This window comes from Patiria miniata, unplaced genomic scaffold (genome assembly GCF_015706575.1).
Source record: "Patiria miniata isolate m_02_andy unplaced genomic scaffold, ASM1570657v1 HiC_scaffold_18, whole genome shotgun sequence".
Lineage (NCBI taxonomy): Eukaryota > Metazoa > Echinodermata > Asteroidea > Valvatida > Asterinidae > Patiria > Patiria miniata.
Window position 1 is genome coordinate 3,155,486 of NW_024037056.1, and position 25,552 is coordinate 3,181,037.

General features: G+C 40.3%; 1 protein-coding gene across 1 annotated transcript in view; it reads left to right on the top strand.

Moving 5' to 3' along the window:
- The first annotated feature begins 3,188 nt into the window (after nucleotides 1-3,188).
- The window catches only part of LOC119724229 (collagen alpha-5(IV) chain-like), a 42,913-nt gene continuing 20,549 nt past the window's right edge, over nucleotides 3,189-25,552 (top strand). The window contains exons 1-14 of the mRNA XM_038195185.1: nucleotides 3,189-3,906; nucleotides 8,455-8,511; nucleotides 12,565-12,654; nucleotides 13,561-13,605; nucleotides 14,540-14,647; nucleotides 15,634-15,711; nucleotides 19,265-19,342; nucleotides 22,405-22,467; nucleotides 23,209-23,286; nucleotides 23,941-24,054; nucleotides 24,268-24,321; nucleotides 24,465-24,527; nucleotides 24,872-24,970; nucleotides 25,402-25,455. Coding sequence (XP_038051113.1) covers nucleotides 3,820-3,906; nucleotides 8,455-8,511; nucleotides 12,565-12,654; nucleotides 13,561-13,605; nucleotides 14,540-14,647; nucleotides 15,634-15,711; nucleotides 19,265-19,342; nucleotides 22,405-22,467; nucleotides 23,209-23,286; nucleotides 23,941-24,054; nucleotides 24,268-24,321; nucleotides 24,465-24,527; nucleotides 24,872-24,970; nucleotides 25,402-25,455 — 1,068 coding nt within the window. The 5' untranslated portion in view covers nucleotides 3,189-3,819. The remainder of the gene's footprint in view (nucleotides 3,907-8,454; nucleotides 8,512-12,564; nucleotides 12,655-13,560; nucleotides 13,606-14,539; nucleotides 14,648-15,633; nucleotides 15,712-19,264; nucleotides 19,343-22,404; nucleotides 22,468-23,208; nucleotides 23,287-23,940; nucleotides 24,055-24,267; nucleotides 24,322-24,464; nucleotides 24,528-24,871; nucleotides 24,971-25,401; nucleotides 25,456-25,552) is intronic.

Consider the following 25,552-nt stretch of genomic DNA (forward strand, 5'->3'; position numbering starts at 1 on the left):
CTTCCCCACATAAACTAGTTTAAAGCAAGACCACGTATTAATTTGTTGTTTTCTTATTTCAGTATGTATTGGAATTAACGTTGTGAGGCATTATATTTCCACAGAGCAAAAAAATTAGTCATCTGTGATTAATTTCCTACTTGTCGAGGACATGACAGGGTATAGAGCCTTATAAACGGCCCATGACAGATGAGAAAACATACAAACATTTGGACAAGCAAGACAAGGGCTAGACAACATACTCTCCGGACCTGAAACGAAGGGTTGTGAGGTACCCAGACATATGACTCAAGATATTCGGGGAATTAGGGATCCGAGTAGACACGCACAGTCTCGACCCTCCTGTTTCCCCCCTTCAAGTTCAGGTTAATTCTTGCTTTTTCAAACATCATGGAGCTGTGCCAGACGATGTTCCAACCCGAAACGGAAACCAAGAGAGATTTTCCCTCCAGATAGAATACGCGTGCTCTTCAAAACTTCACTTGAGAACATTGTGTTCCAAGGACGGTCCGATAAAATGCTTCGAATCAATAGTGTGCTCTGCAGCCATTTTGTGTCGGATACCCAATGTCAAACATCGGCAAATACACTCGTTGTTGTTGTTGTTAAGTTTTGACAATAGCACCCGACTATTATCTTCACTCCAGCAGCTCGAATGGTTGACAATAAACGGTTGACAATGATGCAACGGCGACTGATGGTAGATATAAATCCATATGCAGACCTTATATGCACATGGAGCGGCCATCTTGGAGGGTTTTAGAGTATTTGTTGTAGTAAACGAAAGAAGTCCCATATTTTATTACTAATTGTAATGTGGGGTGCTGTGGTCCAGTGGTTACGGTGTTCGACTCGTGTGCCGTGGTACACAGGTTCGAATCCTGACCGTGGGAACATGGTGCTTGCGCTCCTGAGCAAGGCGCTTTACCGTTATTGCTTCGTCCTTCGGATGGGACGTGAAGCCTTACTGGCATAGTGAAGCCTTACTGGCATAGTTACCCGTGTGTTGTGTAATCCACGTTAAAGAACCCAATAACACTTATCACCAAGAGAAGGGGTTTGCCCCGGTGTTTCTGGCAGTGGCTGCTTAATGCGCCGCAGCACCTTGTAAACCATTATAAAGGTGCTACATAATGGTTCTCATATTTCTCATGTACTTCATTTACCTGTCTCTAATGTTAGACTGTCTCTAATGATAGACATAATTTCCAGCGCCTTGAGAACCTAATTGTTGGTAGATACGTGCGCTATATAAGACTTCGGTATTATAATTCGGGATAAAGAACCTATTTTGTTAAACAACGCATGTTATAGTATAAACATCTTCGGGTGGTCATCGAGTTATTGTTTATATAACCTGAAGTAACTTCGCCCCGAAACCACACATTCGTTCTTAAATATACAAACGCAGACACGATTTCGAGGTCATATCAGAACTTCATATAAAATTTTAGAACCCAATTTTTTATATATCACATTATGGGGTTTTTTTGCTCGAGCGATGGAAAAGCCATTTAGGGTAAAACTTAAAAGATAATGACATATCACTGGTCGTTTCTCTACCCCTGCATCTCTTCTGCTGATGAAAACCGTTCCATATAAAACTCATCATTCATTAATAGATTTAAAACATTTGTAAAAGGAGAAACGTTATACCAATCGAAACCTTACTGATCTCATTGATATAAATGATGATAAATCACCAAAGATTTTTTTGGGGGAAAAAGGCCTAATATGTCTTAAGAACAGTCTGCACGCCTACGCGATAGGTATGAGACTGGTGACTATGGGAACCACACAGATAGAAACCGAAACATCGAACCACCATCAGTAATCCTATGAGCAAGGATATAATTCAGGGCATCACCCCCCCCCCCTCCCCCCTAGTTTACGGACTGTTGTGCTACTGGCTCCCAACATCAGTGGCCGCAAAATGATCACACAAGACCCCAGACTTGTTTGTTTATTGGTGGGTACCCCCTCGGCAGAAGTGACATGCACCCTCAGTTATTCATACCGTTTACTGGTCTTTGGGTGCGTATTGTTCTGTCTGTCTGGATTTTTTTTATTGAGCCTAAACGTACGTCTGGCTTTTGTGATCACATGATTTTGTTTATGGTCACCTTTTAATGGAGGTTGCCAACCTGCATTGATAAACAACGAAATACGAAAACCATCGATGTTTGAATGTCCTCAACATATTTTTAAAAATAATAAGAATTTGAAATCAATAATGACTCTTGGCTTTAATTTGTTTTGTTTTTTTACACTTTTCTATAGGTAATATTTGCTTTCGCTGTAATTGTTAGAAATGGATGGATTTGTGGGTTAGCAGTTTTATAGCAAATGTTGTTGCACATGCACTGACCATCTTAAAGTTTTATGTTCAAAGATGCTGGAAAAACCAAGAATAAATGTTCTTGTAGTAGTCCGGATTCCCTGACCCTACTTCAGACGTAAGAGAGCAATTTATAGACGTCAGATCAGGGGACCAGACTAGCTGGCTCACATCCGTTCACGAAAGTGTTACCATGGATGATGGAGGAATAAAAATATGGTGTAACCGATTGCAAACAAACTGTGGACTCACTAAATTTGGTAAATTGGGAGCAGTATTTGAAAAAAAGGGTGTTTTTTTTTCAAACTGATACCAAAATTCCACTTTTCTTAAAAATGACAGCACACCAGGTGCCACGATTTCACTGGATGCTTGAGACTATTTTTCACTTTTAGTCACAGTCAAGTAAGGTATTTCATAATAATTTGGTAGTTTTGTTTTTTGATGTTTGCAAATGTTCTTTAATCAAGAGATGTTACAACTAGTAACATCCTTTTGTGAAACCATTACGAAGGTGTTAAAGATAAGTCTCCACTTCCTACTTATACCTATTTGGTGACGTAAAACGGGGGGGGGGGGGGCATCTAATCAATAAACATCATCTGAGCTCCTCTACCTTTAATTTGTTGCCTATAGGCCGACAATTTTAATAATGCGAACGCAATGTCAGCTTGCTTAAGATGTAAGGATCGTGTAACATAACAGGGCTTGAAATATAGAGAACAAATTCGATCCTAAACAGTGGGGCAGATGTTTGCAATTATTTTAAGAAAACATGCAGCCATTTTACTTTCTAAAGAGTGATGCGTGGTCGATGCACAACTGCAAATACTATTTTTAACCGCACTGCATAATCAGCTGTGTGCACTAGGTCACTACCCGGTCGTCGAAGATAGTGTGATCACATTTAGAATTCTCCCAACCTCACCCATGGAAACTTTGCTCAAATCGTCTAACGGGTTTCGTGTAGGCCTCCGTTTTCGATTCATTGGATATGCAAATATTACCTGAGCACGAGTACCTATTTTTAAGCCCCTCCGCTGGAATCATAAAGTGCCCGAATGTCTGGCTTATTAAAAGCATTTAGACGAACATTTGGACACAATTTCTGGTTAAACTGAGTTTTAGGACTCTACATCTAGACTTTCATTATAAAATGTTGTGGTAACATTGCTGTACGACTAAACATTTTGCACAGAGAAAGTAGTTCTGTCGGAAATCACTGCGCGAGTTGGTGAGTTCGCTGTGATTCGGCCCAAGTGCCGATTTTTCAGGTTTCTAGCTGAAGCTTTGCAGGTTCGTCTCCACGGCAGAATGGCTCGTACTAGCTAGCTGAGATTTCTTCCCTCAGAAATCCGGCCGAAATCTCCCCTCCTGCAGCCGAGAGTTGGCCCAGCGAGCCCGCCGAAGACGGGAGAGGGACTCATCCTGCTATCTCCGTGAAAACGAACTCTTGTTTTTATTAATTTATTTGTACAAAAATGAAGTATCGGGAAGTTATCGAGCGACACGTCCTCGTGTGCTGCCTTCTCGTCCTGTTCGTCTGGGCACAGTGGGCCAACGCGGCGGTAAGTACACCTCAATTTTACCTCAATTTTTCCAAAATTCCCAAACCAACCCATCCTTAATTACTACACAAGTTGTAGAGTATGTTATTCCAAACCCCTGCACAAAAGTTCGACGCAAAATTGTGTTAAATTGCTTGGGAAAATGTATGTCATTTCGTGTGGACCGATTTGTGGTGGATTTGTGTTGGTGTGAGAAGTGGGCCGAGTGCGAACTTCCAAGGCGATCCCTGCACAGTGTTGCTCGCACGTTCTATGCTTTGCGTGCCACACACACGGCTCCATTGTGGTGAACTTCGAGTCAACTTGCCCCATTCTTGTCCTTTCTTTTGACCACTTAAACTTTTTGTCCAAGGATAATAGCCAATGTTTTCCTTCGCTGCACTTCAAAGCGAAACTTGATAAAAGATTTAAGTGGTTTACAATGGGAAAGCAAGCAGTGGTTTGCTTGCCTTTGTATATTTTGCAACAGACGTGAAAGAATTTGCGTTGTGCTTTTCTGTTTTACAGCCAGACACTGAAGTTGACACCTTTTTTCTTCACTGGAAAAATAAACCTTGATTTCTGTTTTTTAGTCAGTGAAGTTACAATGTTTGGTTCTTGGACTTGGTTTGTTGATTTTACACGGTATATTGCATTTGCACAACATTTGTTTGATAAATTTTAGAACAAATTTGTGAATGAATTTTTCTTTTGAGAACTGGACAATGCTGGAGGTAGTGTGATCATGGTGTGATATCCTCCAAATGATTTATTTTATTTTTAGACATTTATTAGGCCTACTCTCAACAATATACTAGTTTGCCATAATTTGCAGGTTTGCTGTGGGAGAACTGTCTTTAAAAAGCAGGCCGGCCTGCCATGCTTAAAACCCGCGTCGATCAACTAAATAGGCCTAAATGGTGCTCCATGGTGCATACATTTTCCTGTATCCTGCTTGGGGGAAGTTGGGGTTCCCTATTAGCACTATTAATATTATCGAAAGACATACAAATTGGAAATCCAGATGGTATTCTTTTGATTCCGTTTCCTTGCTTAACGGGGCATCCTGAACTGGAATAAAGAAGGGGGAAAAATCACAAAGATATCAAAAAAGACATCTTCAAATTACATATTTCCTCATTCTCGCGTTGTTTTCACTATTGAACTGATGTTATTAAACCTAAATTAGTCAAAATTTCTTTACGAGAAAGCAGTGGCCAAGTTGAACTCGGAATGTCCCCTTGTAAATGAAAAGTCACACTCTAAAACTTAAACTTTAGGGTTGGGGAAAAAAATCGCTCAGATACCCCCTAGGGAACTCCGGGGTCATCTGGCCCACATGTGGGAATGCCAGGGCTTGGTGGGTTGGTAAAATCTCCCCATGCCAGAGTCATGACGTATTCCCTCGAAACCCCCCCCCCCCCCAATAGTCAGTCACTTATGGTGATTATATTTTTGGACCGGTGCCACTGCTACTGTAGTAACACCCACCCAAGGTTAAGAAAAGGGGAAAAAAAATCCGGGCCCCATTTCCCTCCTGGCCCAAGAAAAATAAACGAAACCATATGGGAGGGAAATCAAGTGACCATGACATTGTTTGTTCACAGGTCCCATGGTATTGTTGCCAGATTTGAACTGACATTCCTTGATTGAAAGACCCGAAAAAAATTAACTTTAACAGCAACTTGACTTATAAAGGTATTAAATGCAACATTTACTTTTGCTGTAATTTTCAGAAATGAATGGATTTTGGGGTTAGTATTTTAAAGCAAATATTGTTACACTGGCCTGTTTTAGAGTTTTTTGTACTTTGTGCTGGAAAAACCAAGAAAAAATATGCTGTTTTTGTAGTCTGGTTCCCTTTCCCTACTTAAGACGTAACAGAGCAAATTATAGACGTTGGGCAATTGTCAGGTCAGGGAATCAGACTGGTTGGCTTGCAACCGTACACGGATGTGTAACCGATTGTAAACAAAATGTGGACTATTAGTTTGGTAAAATGGGGGCAGTGTTTGATAGAAAGTTAGTTTCTTTTCCCAACAATAATTGGTCAACCATTGTTGGAAATTGATACAAAAATTCCACTTTTCTTGAAGTTGAAAGTGACAGCACACACCAACCAGGTGCCATGATTTCACAGGATGCTTGAAACTATTATTCACTTACAGTCAAATAAGGTATTTCATACTAATTTGGTAGTTTTATTTTTGATGTTTGAAAATGTTGTACACCCTTAATCGATTCTGTGCGCCCCGGTTATACTGGGCTATCTGTGCATGTGTGGAGGAATTAAACGTACGAATGAAATCTCAAGCTCTCTGCAACCGGTCGCGAATGGCATTCCTCAAGAAATCTAAGTAGCTCACCCAGCGCTTTTCTCACACTGCGACCGCGCAGCCCGACTCACCCGGCTGCAGAATGCAGAAAACAGAGCTTGCGGTTCTGGTTTCTACTGGGTCTGAAATTACCCAAAATTGATATCAATTACTGTAAAAAAAGTGGCTGTTGTGTTGAGTTTAGGGATTGAAGGTGTCTAGGGATTTTTGAGAGTCAGGGAGCAGGTAGGCCTCAGCAGGGGATTTGGGTCACAGAAAGTTTCTAAGGACAAAACTCAAATTTAGGGAATTACAATATGGTTTACTTACTAAATACTTTAAAATCTCTCATTTCAATGTGAAATGCATCATCAGAACAAGCCGTTGGTCCACAATCACCCACTTTATGAAAGTAGAAATTTAGAGACAGTTTGAGGAGAATAAAACTTTTTGAAACATTTTTGAGGGTGTTTTTGGTGCAAAATGTTCCCCAATCTTTTGTTCTAGTTGTGGCAATGAGTCAGAAGATCAAATCCTTTTTTTTTTGAAAGACAAGGTCTCCTTCCAAGGAACAGGCCTATGAATTGATTCTCTTGTCCAACTGGTCCACAGACAAATAATTCGCAGCAGAGCCGGCAACTTTAGTCTGCACAGGATATTACTGTCTTTTTTCTAGGGTCGTCTAGACCGGTGTTATCATTGGCCCGTGCTCGTCTTGCATACCAACAAAAAAAGTTTGGAAATCGTCTGGGAAAAAAAAGCTCACGGAAAACTGGGGCAGTGTCAGCAGACTAGATTTCCTGAAGTTAATGTGTAGTGATAACAGAAGCACAAATCAATTGCTACTTTAATGTCTGGTGACCCCCGCCCCTTAGCTGCCTCCAGTGTTTTCAGAAAAAGATATTTTTAAAACATAATAGTTGATTCACAGGCTGAAATGTTTTTTTAAGTGCCACTTTAATTCCCTTTGTTAACATGCAAGCTCTTTGTGTAAAGCAGAAGTTGAGTCAGAATGGGATTTTTTTTTTTTTCAGTTCAGCAACTTTAAAGGGAAGATACAACATTTGCAAACATCAAAAAACGAAGTGATCAAATTATCACGAAATATCTTACTTGATTGTTAGGGAATGACAGTCCAAAGCATCCTGTAAAATCGTAGCTCCTGGTTTGCTGACCTTTTCAAGAAAATCTGTATTTTTCTAACGCTGGTCAGCCGACCAGCGTTGGAGAAAATTGTTGTTTTTTTCTTCAAAACTGCTCCTAATTGTTTATATTTAGTTATTCCGCATATTCTTTGCAATTGATTACACACCTGTGGAGAGGTACCAGTACAGGTAGAAGCCAGCTGATTATCTTACCTTACAATTCCTCTACATCCTATATTTGTTTTGCAGTACAAACTGCAGTTCAAAAAAAAGTGCACAGTAGTAAAACATGCAGAAATGAATATTTCTATGTGGCGATTTGTTTGGAAGAGGTAAAACAAAGTTTGTCACGGCCAGCGACTTGAAATTTTTCTGGGTCCGGAATTTATTCATGAATGAAGATTACAATGTACTGTGTCAAGATAAACTGGAGTTATAATACCAGGCAGTGGTTCCCCATCATGGGTTGAAGATTGACAGCTAGATTATTAGGGGATTACGGCATGCTGGGATAAGGGGATTTGATAGGGGATTAGGAATGTTAGCAATGCTTCCCCTATCTTGCGATAAACAGTTAAAGTTTTGGTACAGGATTAAATGCCAGTTGTGTGAGAACAACAAGCGTGGATTTAAGTTCCTTTCCAAGGTCCTCCCCCACGTTGGGGTTCAGAGGTCATATGAGTCCAACATTTTGATTTGTTCGTGGCATGTTGCTCAATCAATTCTTCTACTTTTAAAGAGCAAGGTAGGATTGCTTTAGTTTGAATTTGACAAATAAAAGCGGGCGGTTCTCGAAAAGAATAGGTGTACAACGACATAGTGTAGAGCTTCCGTAAATGTTCGATCCATCATCAGCACGTTTGTTCCTTAACGTCACAGGAAAGTACGAAGGAAAGTTTCAGGAAAAGAAACTTAAAGTTATCGAAATTTAAAACTTACAGCCACTTATTCATCATCCAATGTAACCCATGATACCCATCTCTTCATTTTTATCTCTTTGATAAAAAAAAATAAAATAAAATTGACATTTTCTAGTATGTGGATTAAAATTCACAGTGCGTAGAAATAATGTTTGTGTTCTTTTTGTATTATTTTGTTTCTGTCCGCAGGCGTGCTCAGGATGCTTGAAGGACAAATGTATATGCAACGGAACAAAAGGAGAAAGGGTTCGTTCTTTCGTACTATATGTTTATTATTTTTATTATTTTTATTATTTTTATTACTTTTTATTATTTTTTATTATTTTTATTATTTGTATTATTTATATTTAACATTATTGCACGGACATCTAGCTAGGGCTTTGTCTTAAACTCATATAATACTCAGAAGCCTTTGAGTATCAAAACAAAGACAAAGGCAGTGGCTAAAACTTTTGAAGTTGGAGCTTGCAGTCAGATGCCAGGTTTGTGAATAACATTTTAAGATGTGTTGAGTGGTCCAAACCAGAAGTGTTTAGTGAGAAAATAAATCTGAAACCTCTGAACACAGAAACATCCGAAGGTCACATGAAATCTGTTTGCTTTTCCAATGATAGTTGTTATCTGAAATCTCCAAGGCTTCCCTTCTCCTCACTCAATGGTTTAACTTTTAGAGATTAGGTCCCAATAAAAACAATCACTGTTTTAACAGTGGGCTTAGTGTGGTCCTATCAACCAATAATGAGCCCAGTTGTTTAAACATGCCTTACTCTGGGTTCCAACATTTTGAATGTCTAGTCTACTTTTTTTTTTAGCATGGAGTGATGGTTGCAATATGTGGACTCAGTCGATCGTTTTTTTGATAATTCTGAAGAATTCTTTTTTGGGTGTTTTTGCAGAGTGTAGGACCTGCTGTGACAGCAACCTTTTTTTTAAACTAATTTTTACAGATTTTGTATTTGACCAGCTGAAGATAAAGTGTTTCATTGACAAATTTTGTAGCTTTTGGGTTTGGGAACCTGTTTCAATATGTAACATTTTCAAATCCCGTGTTATTCAGTACTTTGAAAACATGAAGCATATAGTAAATAAATACAGATTTAGATGTTCATGTATCTTACCTGCTAATTTTCAAATCATGTTTTAATTAAAACTAAAAGTGTATGCATATGTTACAAAAGAAATGGGGATGTACATGTATGTATGCATATGTACCGTACAGTACAAGTATGATCATTGTCACTGAACTATGCCGTTTTATATAAGCCCCATAAAAAAAAGAGTCTCCGGTTTCTGGTATGCGCGCGCGTCGCCGTAGCCATGCGCGTCGGCAAAATGAAAAAGATTTTTTTTCAATGAAAGAAAACATGATGTCTCAAAACCGCCAAACTCACTGGTTTGACTGGAATCCTGCTGCTGCACAATTTTAACGTGTTTTTAGATTGGGTTATGGTCGAGAATAAGCTTTATGTGGCCTCTCTGGACTCCCATATATTTGCACTAAGTTTAGTCGGGCACCATTTGCAGTCATCAGCCGACATTTGAAGCAAAAAAATCAGGTAAAAAAAATAAATAAGCCGTGTCGCCGCACCACTTTTTGGGCAAGCTCCATACCAGAAACCGGAGACTTTTTTGGGGGGGCCTTAGGAACCTGACAATTTTTTAGATGTTAATGCTATGGCTTACAGGAACACCATAATTAGCTTTCTGTTTGACAAAAACTCTACGAAATGAACAAACTTTCTTACCAAAAGCCCACCTGTTGATCATTGACTGAAGCTAAGGGAAGCACTTATCTTATTTTGAGTTGTTCGGGTCAGTGCGTTTTGATTGATTGAAATAATCAAACTCATCAGACAGTCTGGGTTTGTTCCTGTCCACTATAAACGTCAATATCGCGCAGCTGAAAAGTGCAAGGACAAAATGGCCGTTCGTTGTCAACATTTATTATCTCAATAAAAAAAATCCGTAAAATAACTTTAATTATCAAACTTTATAATCCCAATAAAATAAATCCATAAAATATGTGTAATTTTTAAACACAATATGATTCACATGTACTACGTGCATGCAAGTTTTCCTCGGCACCGCTGATTTTCTCGTTTTTTACTTCTCATGAACGCTATAGAGTACAGAATTGTGACGTCAATTGTGAATTTCTGGTTCACTCTGTTTCACGCACTTACGTCCCCTCCCCCCCAAAAAAATAATAAATAGATCTGCTTCCAATAACAAAGCACTTGAAAATAGGGTAGGTAGGTAGGGAATTTTTGTTTTTTTGGCAATTTTTGTTTTGTGTACGATCATATGGAGGTGTGTGCATGTAGTCACGGGTAAAAGGTATGTAGTTATTATAAGATAGAATTTTGCGTCGGGTTGATATAAATCAAAATAGGTTTTTGCCCTTCACCGACGTTTAAACACTGTACACTCAGTGCGTTACCTCCCGAGTGAATGTTGGAAAAAAATAACTCGGGTGGGACTCGAACCCACGACCTCCTGCTTTCTAGTGCAGATGTCTTACCACTCGACCACCGAGCTAACGGGATCGGTTGGCCGGTTCGAATCTGATGTACATAGCAGCGGGTACCGCATAAACTATTATAAGATAGAATTTTGCGTCGGGGTGAACGTCGGTGAAGGGCAAAACCTATTACATGTAGTTAATGTTTGGTTTTTTTTCCTTGCTTCCCCCCCCCCCCAAAAAAAAAAACAGGGTAGGGGCTGTCAAAATAGGGTAGGTTGGCCTGCCAGTAGGGTAACCTGACGCACAACTATTTTACATAAATAGGGGGAAAATATTTCTGTATATACCGGTGGTGGTCTGTCAGAATTCTTTCTTAATAAATACAGAAATAACTCCAGTAGGATATGATTCTGAGTGCCTTGCCTTGAGTATGAGTATGAATACAGGTGATTTTTTTTTTTTTTTGGTTACAAGTGATGAGTACGAGTGCAAGTACATTCTCATGTTGAGTATGAGTTTACTCGGATACCAGCACTAAAACAATGTTTTACTTGTTCTTTTCCTGAGCATTAAAACCAGGAAAAGGAGAAAAAATAAGGCTTCAACCATTTCCTTCAATGTTCAAGCTTTTTTTTTTTAAGTTGCTTAACAGCACAAACCTGTCACTCCAGTCAAGGTTATAAGTTGGTCATCAGAAGCCAAGTAATGTGAAGAATAATGAACATATCGCAAACATACCGGGCTTAAACCTTTCACTCAAGTCAAGGTTATAAGTTGGTCATCCCGAGCCAAGTAATGTGAAGAATAATGAACATCTCGCAAACATACCGGGCTTAAACCTGTCACTCAAGTCAAGGTTATAAGTTGGTCATCACAAGCCAAGTAATGTGAAGAATAATGAACATATCGCAAACATACCTGGCTTAAACCTGTCACTCCAGTCAAGGTTATAAGTTGCAATCATCACAAGCCAAGTAATGTGATGAATAATGTACCCCAAACATACGGTACCCAGCTTATCCTTGAACCCGATTGGAACAAAGTGGAAGGGTACCCGGCTTATCCTTGAACCCGGATTGGAACAAAGTGGAAGCTTGTTGAGATGTGATGACAGAGCCTGCAGGTGTGGACGGCCAAATTACTCATGATTAATGGAAGGAAATTAATCAACAGGTGGGCCGGCTTTCAGCAGCCTGTTGAGATGGATTTGTTAACTCTACTGGTTCAGTGGAGCCTCTAGTTTTTGGGAACAATATTTACCGGTGCAGGCCAGTAAATCGGTCCGAAATTGCCTAGGCGGGCCAAATCACGGTTTGAAATTCTTTGGTATTACAGCATTTGAAGGCCGTGAACTTGATGATTTGTAAAAAGCATGGCAGGGAAATGGACTGAATTTTTGACTGTGACTGATCAAACAAAAGGAGGGTTGGGGATGGTATCATGTGGGTTTTAAAACATGCCAAAATAATGACCTTGAATACATCCAGTGGCTTGACCTGGTCTGCATGGAAAATTAAACTATACTTCTGAAAGGTTCATGGGCAGCCACATGGCTAAACGGGTCTTTTTGTCTATGGCTATGGATTTTCACTGTAGCATTTCTACGTAAAAGTTTGAAGCCGTAGCCCTGAAACAGTGTATTCAGGTGTGACCAGAGGTCCTGCTTGCTGTGGACTGGTTCCATGACCAACACACGTTAAACCCATCATTGTATCATCGGGCTGATTACAGGAACGAGACTCATCCCTCCATTGCTCATTTAGTCCAAGCCCTATCCTCCATATTTTGGATTTGAATAACTTTGATTTTTTCTTCCTCTGAACTGTATTGGATAGGGTGATAGAGGCTACATTGGTCTACCAGGACATGTGGGCCAGCCAGGATTCCCAGGTCCTGAGGGCCCAATGGGCTTCAAAGGAAGCAAAGTAAGTGGAAAATATACAAATATAACATGGTTTGAGGGTGGATAGTTGATATTAGCTCCCCTAAGTGTAGACCATTATCATGTTGCGGCCATTTTGATTTTTTTCCCATTCAAATCAACGTAACCAAAGCAAAGCTGGAAGGAAAAATAGTCTGGTTCCATTTTGCACAAAAAAATAGTATCATTCAGGTCTGTTATTGGATACAAGGAACATGACTGAAAGAGTTGCAGCATGATAAAGGTCTATTGGAAGTTGTCAAGGGAACGAATTTGTCATTTTCCAATCTTCACTTCTGCGATTGGTAAACTGCAGAACTATATGGGTTGACGTGATGGGAAACCCACCAGTCAGAATTACTTTGCATGTACGGTACAATTTATAAGTGAAATACTTGATGCTACTTTTCTTCAAATAATTTGCTGGTTAATCATAAATCAGATACAGGTGTGTCATGTTGACAGTGTTAAATGTAGCATCTCAAGTACTCCCCAAAAAAGACACGATATCCCTCCCAAATTGCCATAAATTCCCCCAGAACCTGTGGGCAAGTTTACTGGCAAGTTCATGCCCTGGACTGTAACCCAGATCCCCCAGCAAAATAAACACTGAGTCACCCCGGACTCCTTGAGGACAAAATTCTCCTGCGTGCGATTACTACTCCCTTCAGATCAGCTCAGCTATGCCTCTCGGAATCTAACACCCGAAACAATTTACCGGGCCACCGAGGTTTGACCCGACCCCCAAAAGATTGGGGTGGAGTAAGGGGTTGGGGTCGTGGGGTCAAGCTAACACTAAACAGAGGCCTGTTCGGGTATTTGACAAAGTTGAAGTGCCCTGTCACTGATGAAACTTTCATGAGTGTAATTTGTCTTCTTCTTTTTTTCCCCCTTGCCTGTTTTCTTGTAGGGAGACACTGGTTCATCTGGCAGCGTTGGATCTAAGGGCTACAGAGTAAGTGGTCGTTCATTACTCCATTCATGAAGTCGAAAATCACAATTTTTTTCTCAGTGTGTAAAAAGCGTTGTCTTAGGAAAGGGAAAACTTCCACAAAGAAAAGTTGTTATGACTTTTCTATGAAGGCAGTTATCTGTAAATGATACTAGATTCCAGAACTTTCTCATGATCATAAGCCAGGGTTTCCAACCATTCTGGGAATCAGGGAAAACCTCGAAAGTGAGTTTCCATTTTTCCAGTTGGGAAAATTCAGGGAATTTGGGGGAAAAAACACAAAAATCGGGGGAAACTCAGAGTTTGACAGTGACCCAGAAGGGAAAGGATTTTCACCAGTTTGGCGTACATCTTGTGCCAAGTTGCGTCCATTGACTGACTGGAAACAGAGAGCTATAAGGGGAGAAGGGGGGCCATCCATTGTCAGCAAGTTATTATCAGTATCTTACAATGTACGTGTATTTGCGTTGCTGCAACAACCTCGCCTTCCCAGCAACCTCTTTATTAAAAGTGAAAATATGTGTAAGTGTGGAATTTTCTCCAGGAAATAACGGGGGAAATCTCAGGGAAAATTGTTGTTATAAACTATAAAGTGCTTGGAACCCTGTAGTTCTAACACTATTTTCCAGAACTCTCTTACTATTCTCAAGTTCTAACATTGTTTCTCTTGTTTTCTTTGTTCTGAGAAGTTAGAGGCACCTTGTTTCCAGAACTTTTTTTACTATTCTCAAGTTCTAACATTGTTTCTCTTGTTTTCTTTGTTCTGGGAAGTTCAGAGGCACCTGGTTTCCAGAACTTTTTTTTACTATTCTCAAGTTCTAACATTGTTTCTCTTTTATTTCTCTTTGTTCTGGGAAGTTGAGAGGCACCTTGTTTGCAGAACTTTTCTTACTATTCTCAAGTTCTAACATTGTTTCTCTCGTTGTCAATTTGCCAGGGAAGTCAAGGCATTCCTGGTTTTCCGGGCAGCCCGGGTCTGCCAGGATTACCGGGTCCGTCAGGGCCCATCGGAGAAGCCGGAACGCCGGGATGCAACGGAACAAAGGTGAGTACATCAAAGCTGTGAAGAAATCCATTCAGATCACACAAGTTTTTCCACCGTCCAACAAATTCCTGCAGGATTCTGTGAAATACCAATCAGCTTAGAGCCTGTCCCATAAGATACATTTAAAGACCCTGATTAGGACCTGTTGGAACTGAAAGGATTTGTCAAATATATTTGGAAGGTTGAGTATCTTAAACAATATTTTTCGCAAAGATTCAGGTGGGTTCCCCCTTCGAACCGTTCAACCAACTTTTAATACGCTTGTTTCAAAATGGCAGAGTTGCATTTAACGAAAATTGACCGTGCTGCGACAAATGTAATGTGCCTAACAAAGCAAGCAAAATGACAATAAACCACGAAACAAAGAAATTTATGAGAAAATTGACCACTGAAAACATTTAGCTTGGCCAATGTTCACAGAGTTTAAGATTGAGGGCGCTATTCATGATTTAGGCATTACCAGAAGAGGAGACATTTATGAAAGTCACTGCTGTAGAAATCAATGCTGCAGAAATTGACAAGCCCTATGAAGGCAACCACAGAAGTTTTGGACCGATTCGCGTGCACTTACTCCTACCACTCACACACCCTCTTGAATTCAATTGGCTGTTACATTGCCAGAGGGCATCTAACTTTAACTCAGGGTTTTAAGTGGATTTAAATGGCTATCAATTGTCTGTCCTCTTAGCCAGTAGTGGGTTGTCTTTTATTGGCTCTCTTACAATTTTTTTTCAATGGAAATTTGACTTTTTGCCCATTTCACCTGTTGTGGCCTCCATGCTCAAAATAGCTCCCTCAATGGTTTCAAAGAGAGAGTTGGGGGAGACCACTGCGAGGGACAATCGGAAGCATTACCGGCAGCGAGTGACTCTCGCGAGAAGATGCAACATGCTTCTGTAGGATTTCAATGGAAATTTGACTTAGGTATATTCACCCTTCCGATGATCAACCTAACGGTGTTTTCTCCGTGATTTCATTTCTTCCAGGGTGAGACAGGAAGTGCAGGCTTGCCAGGCACGGGACCAGCCGGACCCCAGGGTCAATCGGGTCTGATGGGATCAAAGGTAAGCGACCACATTGTAACAATAGGAGCAGACATAGCCCGATTTCATCAGACGCCAAGTTCAGGAATTTGTAGAAGCGCCGATAATAATTCGCTTAGCAAAGAGAGGATACCAGCCAAGAATGACATGCGATGTGCACTGCTTGGGACTGGTTATCAATTCATATTTTGCTTGGCGCCAAAATTTACTCAGCGTTATTTTGTTGCTTACCAGCTCAATGAAATTGGGCCCTGATCTGCTGAGCAAACAAATATTGAACATATTTAGGTACTCAGCAAGAAGAAAAATTGCACGGCTAGTATCCTGTTCTATTTATTTGCTTAAATATTTGTTCGTGTTCAGCAATTTTAAGTGCTCAGTAGTTTTATGATATTGGCTCCTATAGGCCCAATAAGCCGGCTCGGTATTTCAACTGCGCATTCGGACAATGGGTCATTCAGGATAATCATACGCTCATTGAGGGCGCATGAACGCGCAGGGACCGCGTGTCAATTACGGGCAGAATGGGTGTTCACGTAACAATGCGTAACATCACGTCATGGATTTGATCCCGAATGACATTTTGACCTAGACTGTCGTATTCAAGGAGCTATAGAGCCCAGAAGTTTGTTCGACATGAAAAACATTTGCTGTAAATGGCAGATACATTTTACAGCCAAATTGTTACGCAGTGCATATTAGGACCTTCATGTTGGTAAAACAGACCAATTAGTTTTCTATAAGTATAAGAGTAACTCTACCGGAGCACTGTGTGAAAAATCTCTTTTGTGAGTTTTGTTAGGTTCTGAAAGTAATCAGGGGAATCTCGACATTTCGGAAAGTACATATATGCTCTGCCCGTCCTCAAGAGACTGAGGGATTGCAACGGTGATAAGGGCAGTTATGTTTTTCATCGGTCTGCCCCCCCCCCCAAAAAAAATTGTGTTGCAGTATCTTATCAGAAATGGTGATGTTTTTATTTGATTTTAAGCAGGGATGTAGTCAAGTCCATCACAAGTTCTTGCAAGTCCCTGCAAGTCCATCACAAGTCCTCCAGTCCCAATTCAACTCCCAAGCTATTCAAATGAGCTTTGACAAAGGCATTCCTTTGTTATTGTTTCTCAACTGTTTCTTGTGAACGGACTTGTGAACGGACTTGTGAACGGACTTGTGAACGGACTTGTGATGTACTTGTCACTGGACTTGTGATGGACTCGACTTCTCCCCTGGTAATAAGTGCCGACCTCACGTCCGGAGCATCCTTAGTCTGAAGTCCTATTGACAGACGGAGATGTTTAGTCAAGTTAGGTCAAAATGGAAAGGAAGCGGATTCAGACACCGTGACATCTAGCCCAGCTAAAGGTCTCTGATGATGGACAAAGAGCTAGCCTCAAATTCCAAAATGTGAAGAAAAAAAAGAATGATCAAAAACGTCAGAGGGCCTTACGTTTTGATCCTAGCAGACTCAAATGCAAAAGAAACCCACAAAATTTAAAACAATTTTGCAATCTTTTCCCCTGAATTTTTGTGATGGACACAATTTTACCTTGACATCCAAATGCCTAACAGGCATTGCATTTGAAATTCTAGTTCCAAATTTTCATTCTCTGTTGTAAATGTCGAAGGGGCTTGTAGATTGATTGGGACGGTGGCTGCAAAAATCTACTTTTCAATGTCGGCGTTGTCTGTTTAACCGTGAAATATCAGGAAATTGCACAGAGTCGCAGAAAGACAAACCTTCACACTAAATTAGACGTTATCAATGAAAAAGATAAGATCATAATGTGGCGTAAAATAAAGTACAGTTCATCAGCACGGCACGGCATAGCATGGCATGACCTATTGTCTGCAACGGTCCCAGGCCTTCAAGCGTCTAGGCCAAGCTCTCGCTGTTTCCTCTGGGTCTAAGTGGCGGTAAATCCTTGACTTCCTGCCTAGGGAGATAAGACCTGAATGAGTAATGCTTCCCCCCAGCCTTCATCAGACCCTGACTGACCAGGGTGTTGTGTGGGGGTGGTGCTGGTGGGGTGGGAGGGGGTTGGTTAGGGGGGATGGTTGATGGAGTCACGCACCCAATCATCAAGTGTCCCTCTGGGGACTGGACGTAAACAGAAGGGTTGACAGTTATCTTTCAGTGGTCCTAGATTGTTGTCACGCTATTGGACCTGCCCATTGGGATGTTTACTTTCCTTGCCTTGATGTCCTAGAAATTGTCAGGTCTGGGGCAACTACCTCTTTTTTTATCACTAGTCAAAGTAGTGAACGTTAATTGCAACCAGTTGTGGCACATTATAACAAATGAAAAAATAGATGCTGTGCTTGGAGTTTAACAGACAAAAATGGTTCTGAACTTACATGTACATGATACATTTTTGAGAAAAGAAGCTGAAAGTTGTACAAATGACATGCCAACGTTGTCGTCAACTCTAGAACACTACTTGCATTCAATGATAGTACATCTAAGCCCTTCATGAACAAGGCAATTTACTAAGGTCATCTCCACATCCACTCCATGCGAGTCACACGGTCAAAAGTTGGTGTGATATTCTTGAGTGAATTTTACCGACTCAACATGAACCAGAACCGGAGTGTTTTTTTTTATTTTTGGGTAACACTGATGGTTAGACATTTTGTGGCCAAAAAGTTGGATTGTGCACAAATCAGAAACAAAGATAGTGTGTTCATTGTTTAATAGTCTCCTACTGTTTCTTCAATTAAAAAAAAAAAATCACAAGGAACAAATTAGGATTATTGGCAAGAGGGGCAGAAAGTTTTGGCCAAATTAGACAAAACATTTTAGTCCACAACGACCTATCATTCTAATCCGCCTGTCCATTTACAATCCAGTTTCACTCCGAGATTCTCATTTTAAATCTGTATCCTGAATTAACCCGTCCGCTATGTAATAATCCTTCTCACTGGGACACCTGCCTTCCCGGCATGACCTGACCTGGCCTGAGCCACGGTCTGAGTCGGTCGGTCCAGACATCTGGCCTCACATACATACATGTATTGCAAGAAACACCTGTCGAGAATCCCAGCGTGATATATCCTTCATATACTCCCAGTCATATATTTATGACTCTGGGGGTTTATTTCCAACAGGTGTGATGACTGCAGCATGACTGAGGATTCTATATTATTTATTCTGTTCTAGTTTCCTGTGTATTAGTTAATTAAGACGACTCATTAACTTCCTTTCTACAAGTAGCACATCGGGTCATGGAGTTCGCTATGTAGTTTGCAACAAATTCAGTCCAGCAAAATATATGGAGTAAATGTTACATAGAAACAATATGTTCTGTTCACATTCTTGAACTGTCTGGGTTTTTTTGTCAATTGCACGCCAAAATAAGCAAGGTTTCCCACTGAAAAGAATACCATTTTTAAAAAAATACAAACCACACGTTGAATTTTAAATCTGTTCGGATATTTTGTACAATTTGTTTTATTTTTGCAATAAATATACCAGCAAATTTTGAATCAGTTGTCTTTTGTGCTTAACCCGTCCTTTTGTCATCCGTAATAAAAATGTACATGTGTATTCTCATCTTTTTCCCCACCTCTTTTTCAGGGTGAACCAGGTGAGCCTGCAGTGAATTTACCTGGGAACAAGGGTGACCGTGGAACCTCCGGACAGCCTGGCACACCGGTCAGTATACAACAAAATAGATCCCTTCAATAAAAACCTGTCAACCAGTCAGATATTACAATTGCCATTTACTAGTGTCAGTTCCACGAATAAAACATTCAGAAAAAAATTGTCAAAGATAATATTAAAGAAAAGTTTAGGTGCGCAAAATGAACATCTGGTACACACCTGTTCTTTCCACAGAGCACATTTATATTTCTTCTGGTTTATAAAAGTGACAAAATCCTTATGAATTCAAATTTTGACTCAGATTTGAGAGGTTAATAAAATCCCTATATGCCTGCAAAAGTTATCAAAGGTCAAGAGTTCAAATGAAGCAATTCCTTCATCATAATTTTCTGAGGTTAAATTTTCTCCTTCCAGAAAGATCCTAACTTTGTAGTCTTCGTATAAACCAAAATCGTCTCCTCCCCCCCCCCCCATGCTCCATTAATCTGAAACCTCGGCCTTCTGTTCAGTTTCACTTTCTAGAAAACAAAATCCCTGCCCGAGTGTTTTTGTTTGTCCTCTGAACAGTTAAACACCGTAAATCATTATGACATTTAAGGGTGCTCAGGAGGGATTATGCTTGGCACCTCTGTCGGGCCCACGGGGCACATAAAAAAATCTGGAAGAAAAAATACACCACAAGTTTTGGGTTCGCTGGTAGTTGATTTATGTAACAACCTGATGAAACAGATCAAACTACATGCAAAAAAAGATGTAGAGTCTGGTATCCATAAGTTATTGGAAGTGTTTCTATTGGTTTAATAAGATGACTTTAAAGTGTACCGTATATACGACATTTCCTTTTTCTGTAATTTTAAGAAATGGATGAATTTGGGGGTTAGTATTTTATGGCAAATAATGTTACACTGACCTTTTTAAAGTTTTGTGTTCTGAGATGCTGGAAAAACCAAGAAAAACAAATTGTGTTCTTGTAGTCTGGTTCCCTGACCCCACTTCAGATGAAATGGATCAATTTATAGACGGCAGGGAATTGTAAGGTCAGGGAACCAGTCTAGCTGGCTTGTACCCTTTCACAGATGTGTAACCGATTGCAAACAAAATGCGGACTAACTGGCTTTTACCAAATTTAGTTAGTCCGCATTTTGTTGGGGGATAGTATTTGGAAAAAGCCAGTTTTTTCTGACGATGGTTGGCAGACCATCATTGGAAATTGATACAAAAATTCCACCTTTCTTGAAAATATCAGCACACCAGTAAGGCACACCAGGTGCCATGATTTTACAGGGTGCTTTAGACTGTCAGTAAGGTATTTCATAATAATTTGGTAGTTTTGTTTTTTGATGTTTGCAAATGTTGTATATTGCCTTTAATGACTTCATGTCCTTTTCAAAAGCCCTGTCCGCACTGGACTTTTTTTGGTCAAACTAACCGAGACTATGGGTACTTTTCCCATTTTAAGTCCAGTGCGGACAGCCTAGGACGTTTTCCTCTCGGTTACTTTTCCTGAGTCCAGCGGTTACTTTTACTGGCCAACTGCTGCCCAGGAAAACTTCCCACGCGCCCAGGAAAACTGACCAGGTCACTTTTCCCGAGACGATAAGTCCAGTGCGGACAGTGCGAGTCGGTAAAAGCGGCTCAGGAAAGCGTACATCCGGCCCGAGCGCCCTGTTATGCATACAGAGACCGCACGAACCTGCACGTGCAGTGGCCGAACATTTTGTAGAAACACGCTACGGTGTATCATCAAGTCCAAGCGGTAAAATCTCGTTAAAATATATATTTCAACGGACAAAATACATACACAGAGAAGAGAGATCACGTTCTGAGAATTAATTTGCGGAAACTCTCCTTCTCCACCGATGTATGTTATTTTCTACGATCCAAATTCGTCCTGATACACAACTGTAGTCATGCACGGAACATCATGGTCCGGTACCGTACGTAGGCCGTAGTCACTGGTTCCTGGCCCACATTATAGCTTCGATTATGTAAGCATGCGATGGGAACCAACGAATACTGATGGCACTGCTACCGCACGGAACATCGTACAGCGGCATGGCTTCGACGACATGCATCACAAATGCGTCAGAAATATAGGCCTTTTCGTCAAGATTTAGCTTGTCAAGATGAAATAATATCGTGTAAACGATTATGTTGTGTATTACTGTGCGTATCGGCGGCTGAAACGGCAATTTGTTTTCTGTGTACGGTGAGTCATTATACTGACACTGTGACAGCTCGGTTACTTCTCCCACGCGATCTGGGTAAAATTTCCCGTGTCGAAAGTCCAAGTGCGGACAGTGGTCACATTTGACCATTTTTCATTTTACCATTGTCTCGGTAAAACCTTCCAAAAAAAAAAGTCCAGTGCGGACACGGCTAAAGAAAAAAACTTTGGCGATGAAAACGTAATTGCCTTTATTTTATGGCAATTACTTTTTTTAAAAATGCAAATGGCAATGACAGGTACATTTTAAAAAAAAAAGCTGAGTAAAAAAAAAAATTGGCAACTGTCTTTAAACTTCGCCATTTTGTTCTGACTTTGTGAAAAGCTGTTTAATAGGCCTTACCGTTCAGTTGCCATGTTCCTTGATTCAAAAGCTGCTTTAGTCTGGTTGGCTGTAACACTCACTCCTGAGTTCTCTGAGAAGTCAAGGCTAACAACGATTAATATGAAATCCGTTTAAAGGTTCACCTAACGCTTAATAACCTTGTGTCAAGACATAATTGTTATAAATTTGTTCTCTTAGTCATTTCTCAGGATTAGATCTAACCTTCAAACCCTCCGGCCGTAATTGCTTTAGAGGACAGGAGAATTATTATCCTGCAGTGAACAGTTCTCACCCTTTCAAGTTTCATTTCCTTTCACCTCTTTATTATCTGTTTCACCTCCAGGGAGAGGTTTAGACTAAATCATTTTTACTCAAGGCTCAAAGAGTTGTGATATGTTGGACAACTTTAAGGTCGTAATAATTATAAGCTGGCAATTGTCACGTTTCTTACTCAGCCTTTCAAGCTGGTCATGGGCCATAAGACAAGACATTGCATTATCATTGAAATGTTTTTGTATATTGTTGATTTGTGGTCTTTTTAAACTCTTGTTGCCTTTGCAGGGTTCCTCGGGCGTTCCAGGTTACGATGGACAAAAAGGAGACCGTGGACCTCAGGGAATGACAGTAAGTAGACCTTTTCTTGTAATCTGATTTAGTTTTAATATTAAAAGTGAGGACAATACAACCTGAGGACCTCAAGGTCCTACCATTGAAATACATGGAAGATTATTTATGCATCGCAGTTCAGTTTTGCTTTAGGAATAGAGAGGACCTCAGAATCTCAGGACCTAATATGGTCCATGGTCCACCATTTGAGTAAGCACATGAATTAAAAATATCCTGATTGGTTTTGATTTTTAGGGAGAGTGAGGACCGTTGGATCTGAGGACCTCAAGGTCCACCCTTCGAGTCAGTAAATGAACTTTCATTGTCCTCATACTTTGGTGCTGATTTTAGGGAGAGTGAGGATCTGAGGACCTCACTGTTGAGTCATTAAATGAACCTCAAATGTCCTCATACTTTGGTGTTGTTTGTAGGAAGAGTGAGAACCTCAGGACCTCAAAGTCCAATCATTGAGTCACTAAAGAACTCTCAATGTCCACATACTGCTGTGTTGTTTGTAGAGAGAGTGAGGACCTCAAGGTCCACCCTTTGAGTCGCTAATGAACTTTCAATGTCCTCATACTTTGGTATTGTTTGTAGGGAGAGTGAGGACCTTAAAGGTTCACTTTTTGAGTCGTTAATGAATTTTCAAGGTCCTCATACTTTGGTATTGATTGTAGGGAGAGTGAGGGCCTCGGGACCTCAGAACTTCAGGACCTCAGATTTTCTAAATGAATTATAAATGTCCTCATTTGTTTGTAGGGAGAGCGAGGACCTCCAGGACCCCAGGGACCTCAAGGTACACCTGGTGTGGGTTTCTTTGGAGAGAAGGGAGATGTGGTAAGTACAGAAAGATTTGTGCAGAGCTAGTTTCATAAATTGTATAAAACAAAAAAGAATGATATATTTGAAATAAATCTGTAAAAATGTTAAATCAAACCCTTTCTTGTAAGTTTCTGCAATAGTGATAGACTGGAAAGCGAATATTGTTCATAATGAACCTCTTGGCAAAATGATAAAATATCTTCCATGACAAATCATCATCCAAGAAATTGTGACATAAATACCTAATGTATACCATAATGTACCTCACAAAACTCTGTTCAACCTCGTAAAACCTCAACATAAACCTCAAGCGACCTTCTGTTAAATTTTGCATTCTTTCCTTAGGGTCTCAAGTGTGACACTTTTCCTGTCCCCTTTACTTCTGAACTTTGTAATTTGCCATTTAGGTATCGTTCAGAATAACTGCAAACGTTTTTTTCCTATTTGTATTGGGTAGGTAATTTGCTATTTGTAATCAATCTCAGAGGACGACGTGCATCTATAATTATGCAATCATACCGGTAGATGTCTGATGTAACAGGGACAGGAAAAAGCAGTGGGCCCAAAATTGATAGAGTGACCCAGAAATTGTACACGTGCATTGCCTTGGTGCTAAAGAAAAGAGTGCGAACATGAGATGTCTATGAAGCGTTGCCTTGTTTTCTCCAGGGTGATACAGGTCCTCAAGGTCCTCCAGGGGAACCCTGCGAAGATGGAACTCCCTCGACAGGACCCGGCACCGGGGAAATCCTACCAGGAGAGAAGGGCGACAGAGGCTACCCGGTGAGTTGACTTCTCTTGCCCTTGTGATTCTCATTTAATAGTCCTTATCACACTGTTCTTAACCCTTTCTTTACCACATTGTGTATTGACTTGGCTCTTCTCAGGACCAACTTGTTTGCTCAGTCATGTGGAAAACACCAGAGAGCGTGAAAAATGGAGCACAAGTTGAAAACTCATCTTTTAATTAATTTTTTTTGTTTTGTTTTTTGACAGGGTCCCCGTGGAGAGAAAGGAATGAAGGGAACAAAAGGTTACCTCGGTAATCCGGTAAGTGAGGATTCTTCCAATTTCTAATTCGGAGGAATTTCAAAATAGTGAGGCGTTCTTGAAAAATAAGACATGGTAATGGTCTATTGATTTGATGTGTTTTTTTTTAATTTGGTTGGGATTTCTTTTCTTTTTGATTGCAGGGTCTTCTTGGTGACGATGGTATGAAGGGACCCAAGGGCGAGCCAGGACCTACTGGAAGGATTGTAAGTACATTTCCCTTATTGGTTTGAACTCTTTTGACAAATTTATCGTCCGATCGTATGAAGTACCACGTAACCATCCGGTTTCCCTGTGATTGCCACCATTGCAGTAGGCAAGCGTTTGGTTAGCAGTTACGTCGTGCATTGTAAACTCGACAGTAGGGCTTATTAATCTTGATCAAATAGCATAATTGTCACAATCTGTGCCACGTACGGTTGTCATAATCATGCTGACCCAACATTTACATATTATCTGAATCATTTACATTGTATTTATCTTTGTGGATTTATTTGGAGAATAGTATTTGACAGGTTTTTAATTTTTTTTGTTAAAATTTCTCTTACAGGGCAAACGTGGTAAAGACGGAGCCCCAGGCCAGCCAGGCTACAAAGGCGATCGAGGACCCAATGGTGTACCTGGGGCTGAAGGTTACAACGGCCCACAGGTGAAAAAAAAAAACCCGTCACATGTTATGTATGAAAAGCACCCTCTATTGCCAGACTATGGCAGGCAAGCAGTCAATGAGTAGGGAGACACAAAATTCAGACCGAAGCAATCTTGACAATCCTGTAGCCCCAAAATAATAAATACGCCATTGATTCCTGAGTTTGCATTATTTCTTTTAGATTTATCTTCAACAGTAATGAACATTTTGAAATAAACGACACACCGGGCAAATAAAGGGGAATATCATACGACGCTATTTTAATTTTCTTCACCAGTATTTAATTCAGTTGATTTAATGTTAAACAGTGTATTAATCTGAGATGTAATATTTTGAAGATAGCTTTTAGAAAAAAGAAATTTTATACCACACTTCCCCCCCCCCCCAAAAAAAAAACCCCAGGAAATGTATTTTTTGTGTTTTTATTTCAGGGTCCAAAAGGAGATAAAGGTGACACAGGACGTCGGGGACTACAGGGACCACCGGTAAGTGATTGTGATTGAAAAGAAGAAAAAAACAATGGCACAAGCTTTAAAAAACAGTGGAAGCGGGCATGTTTTAAGGAAAGTGGGGGTAGTCTTC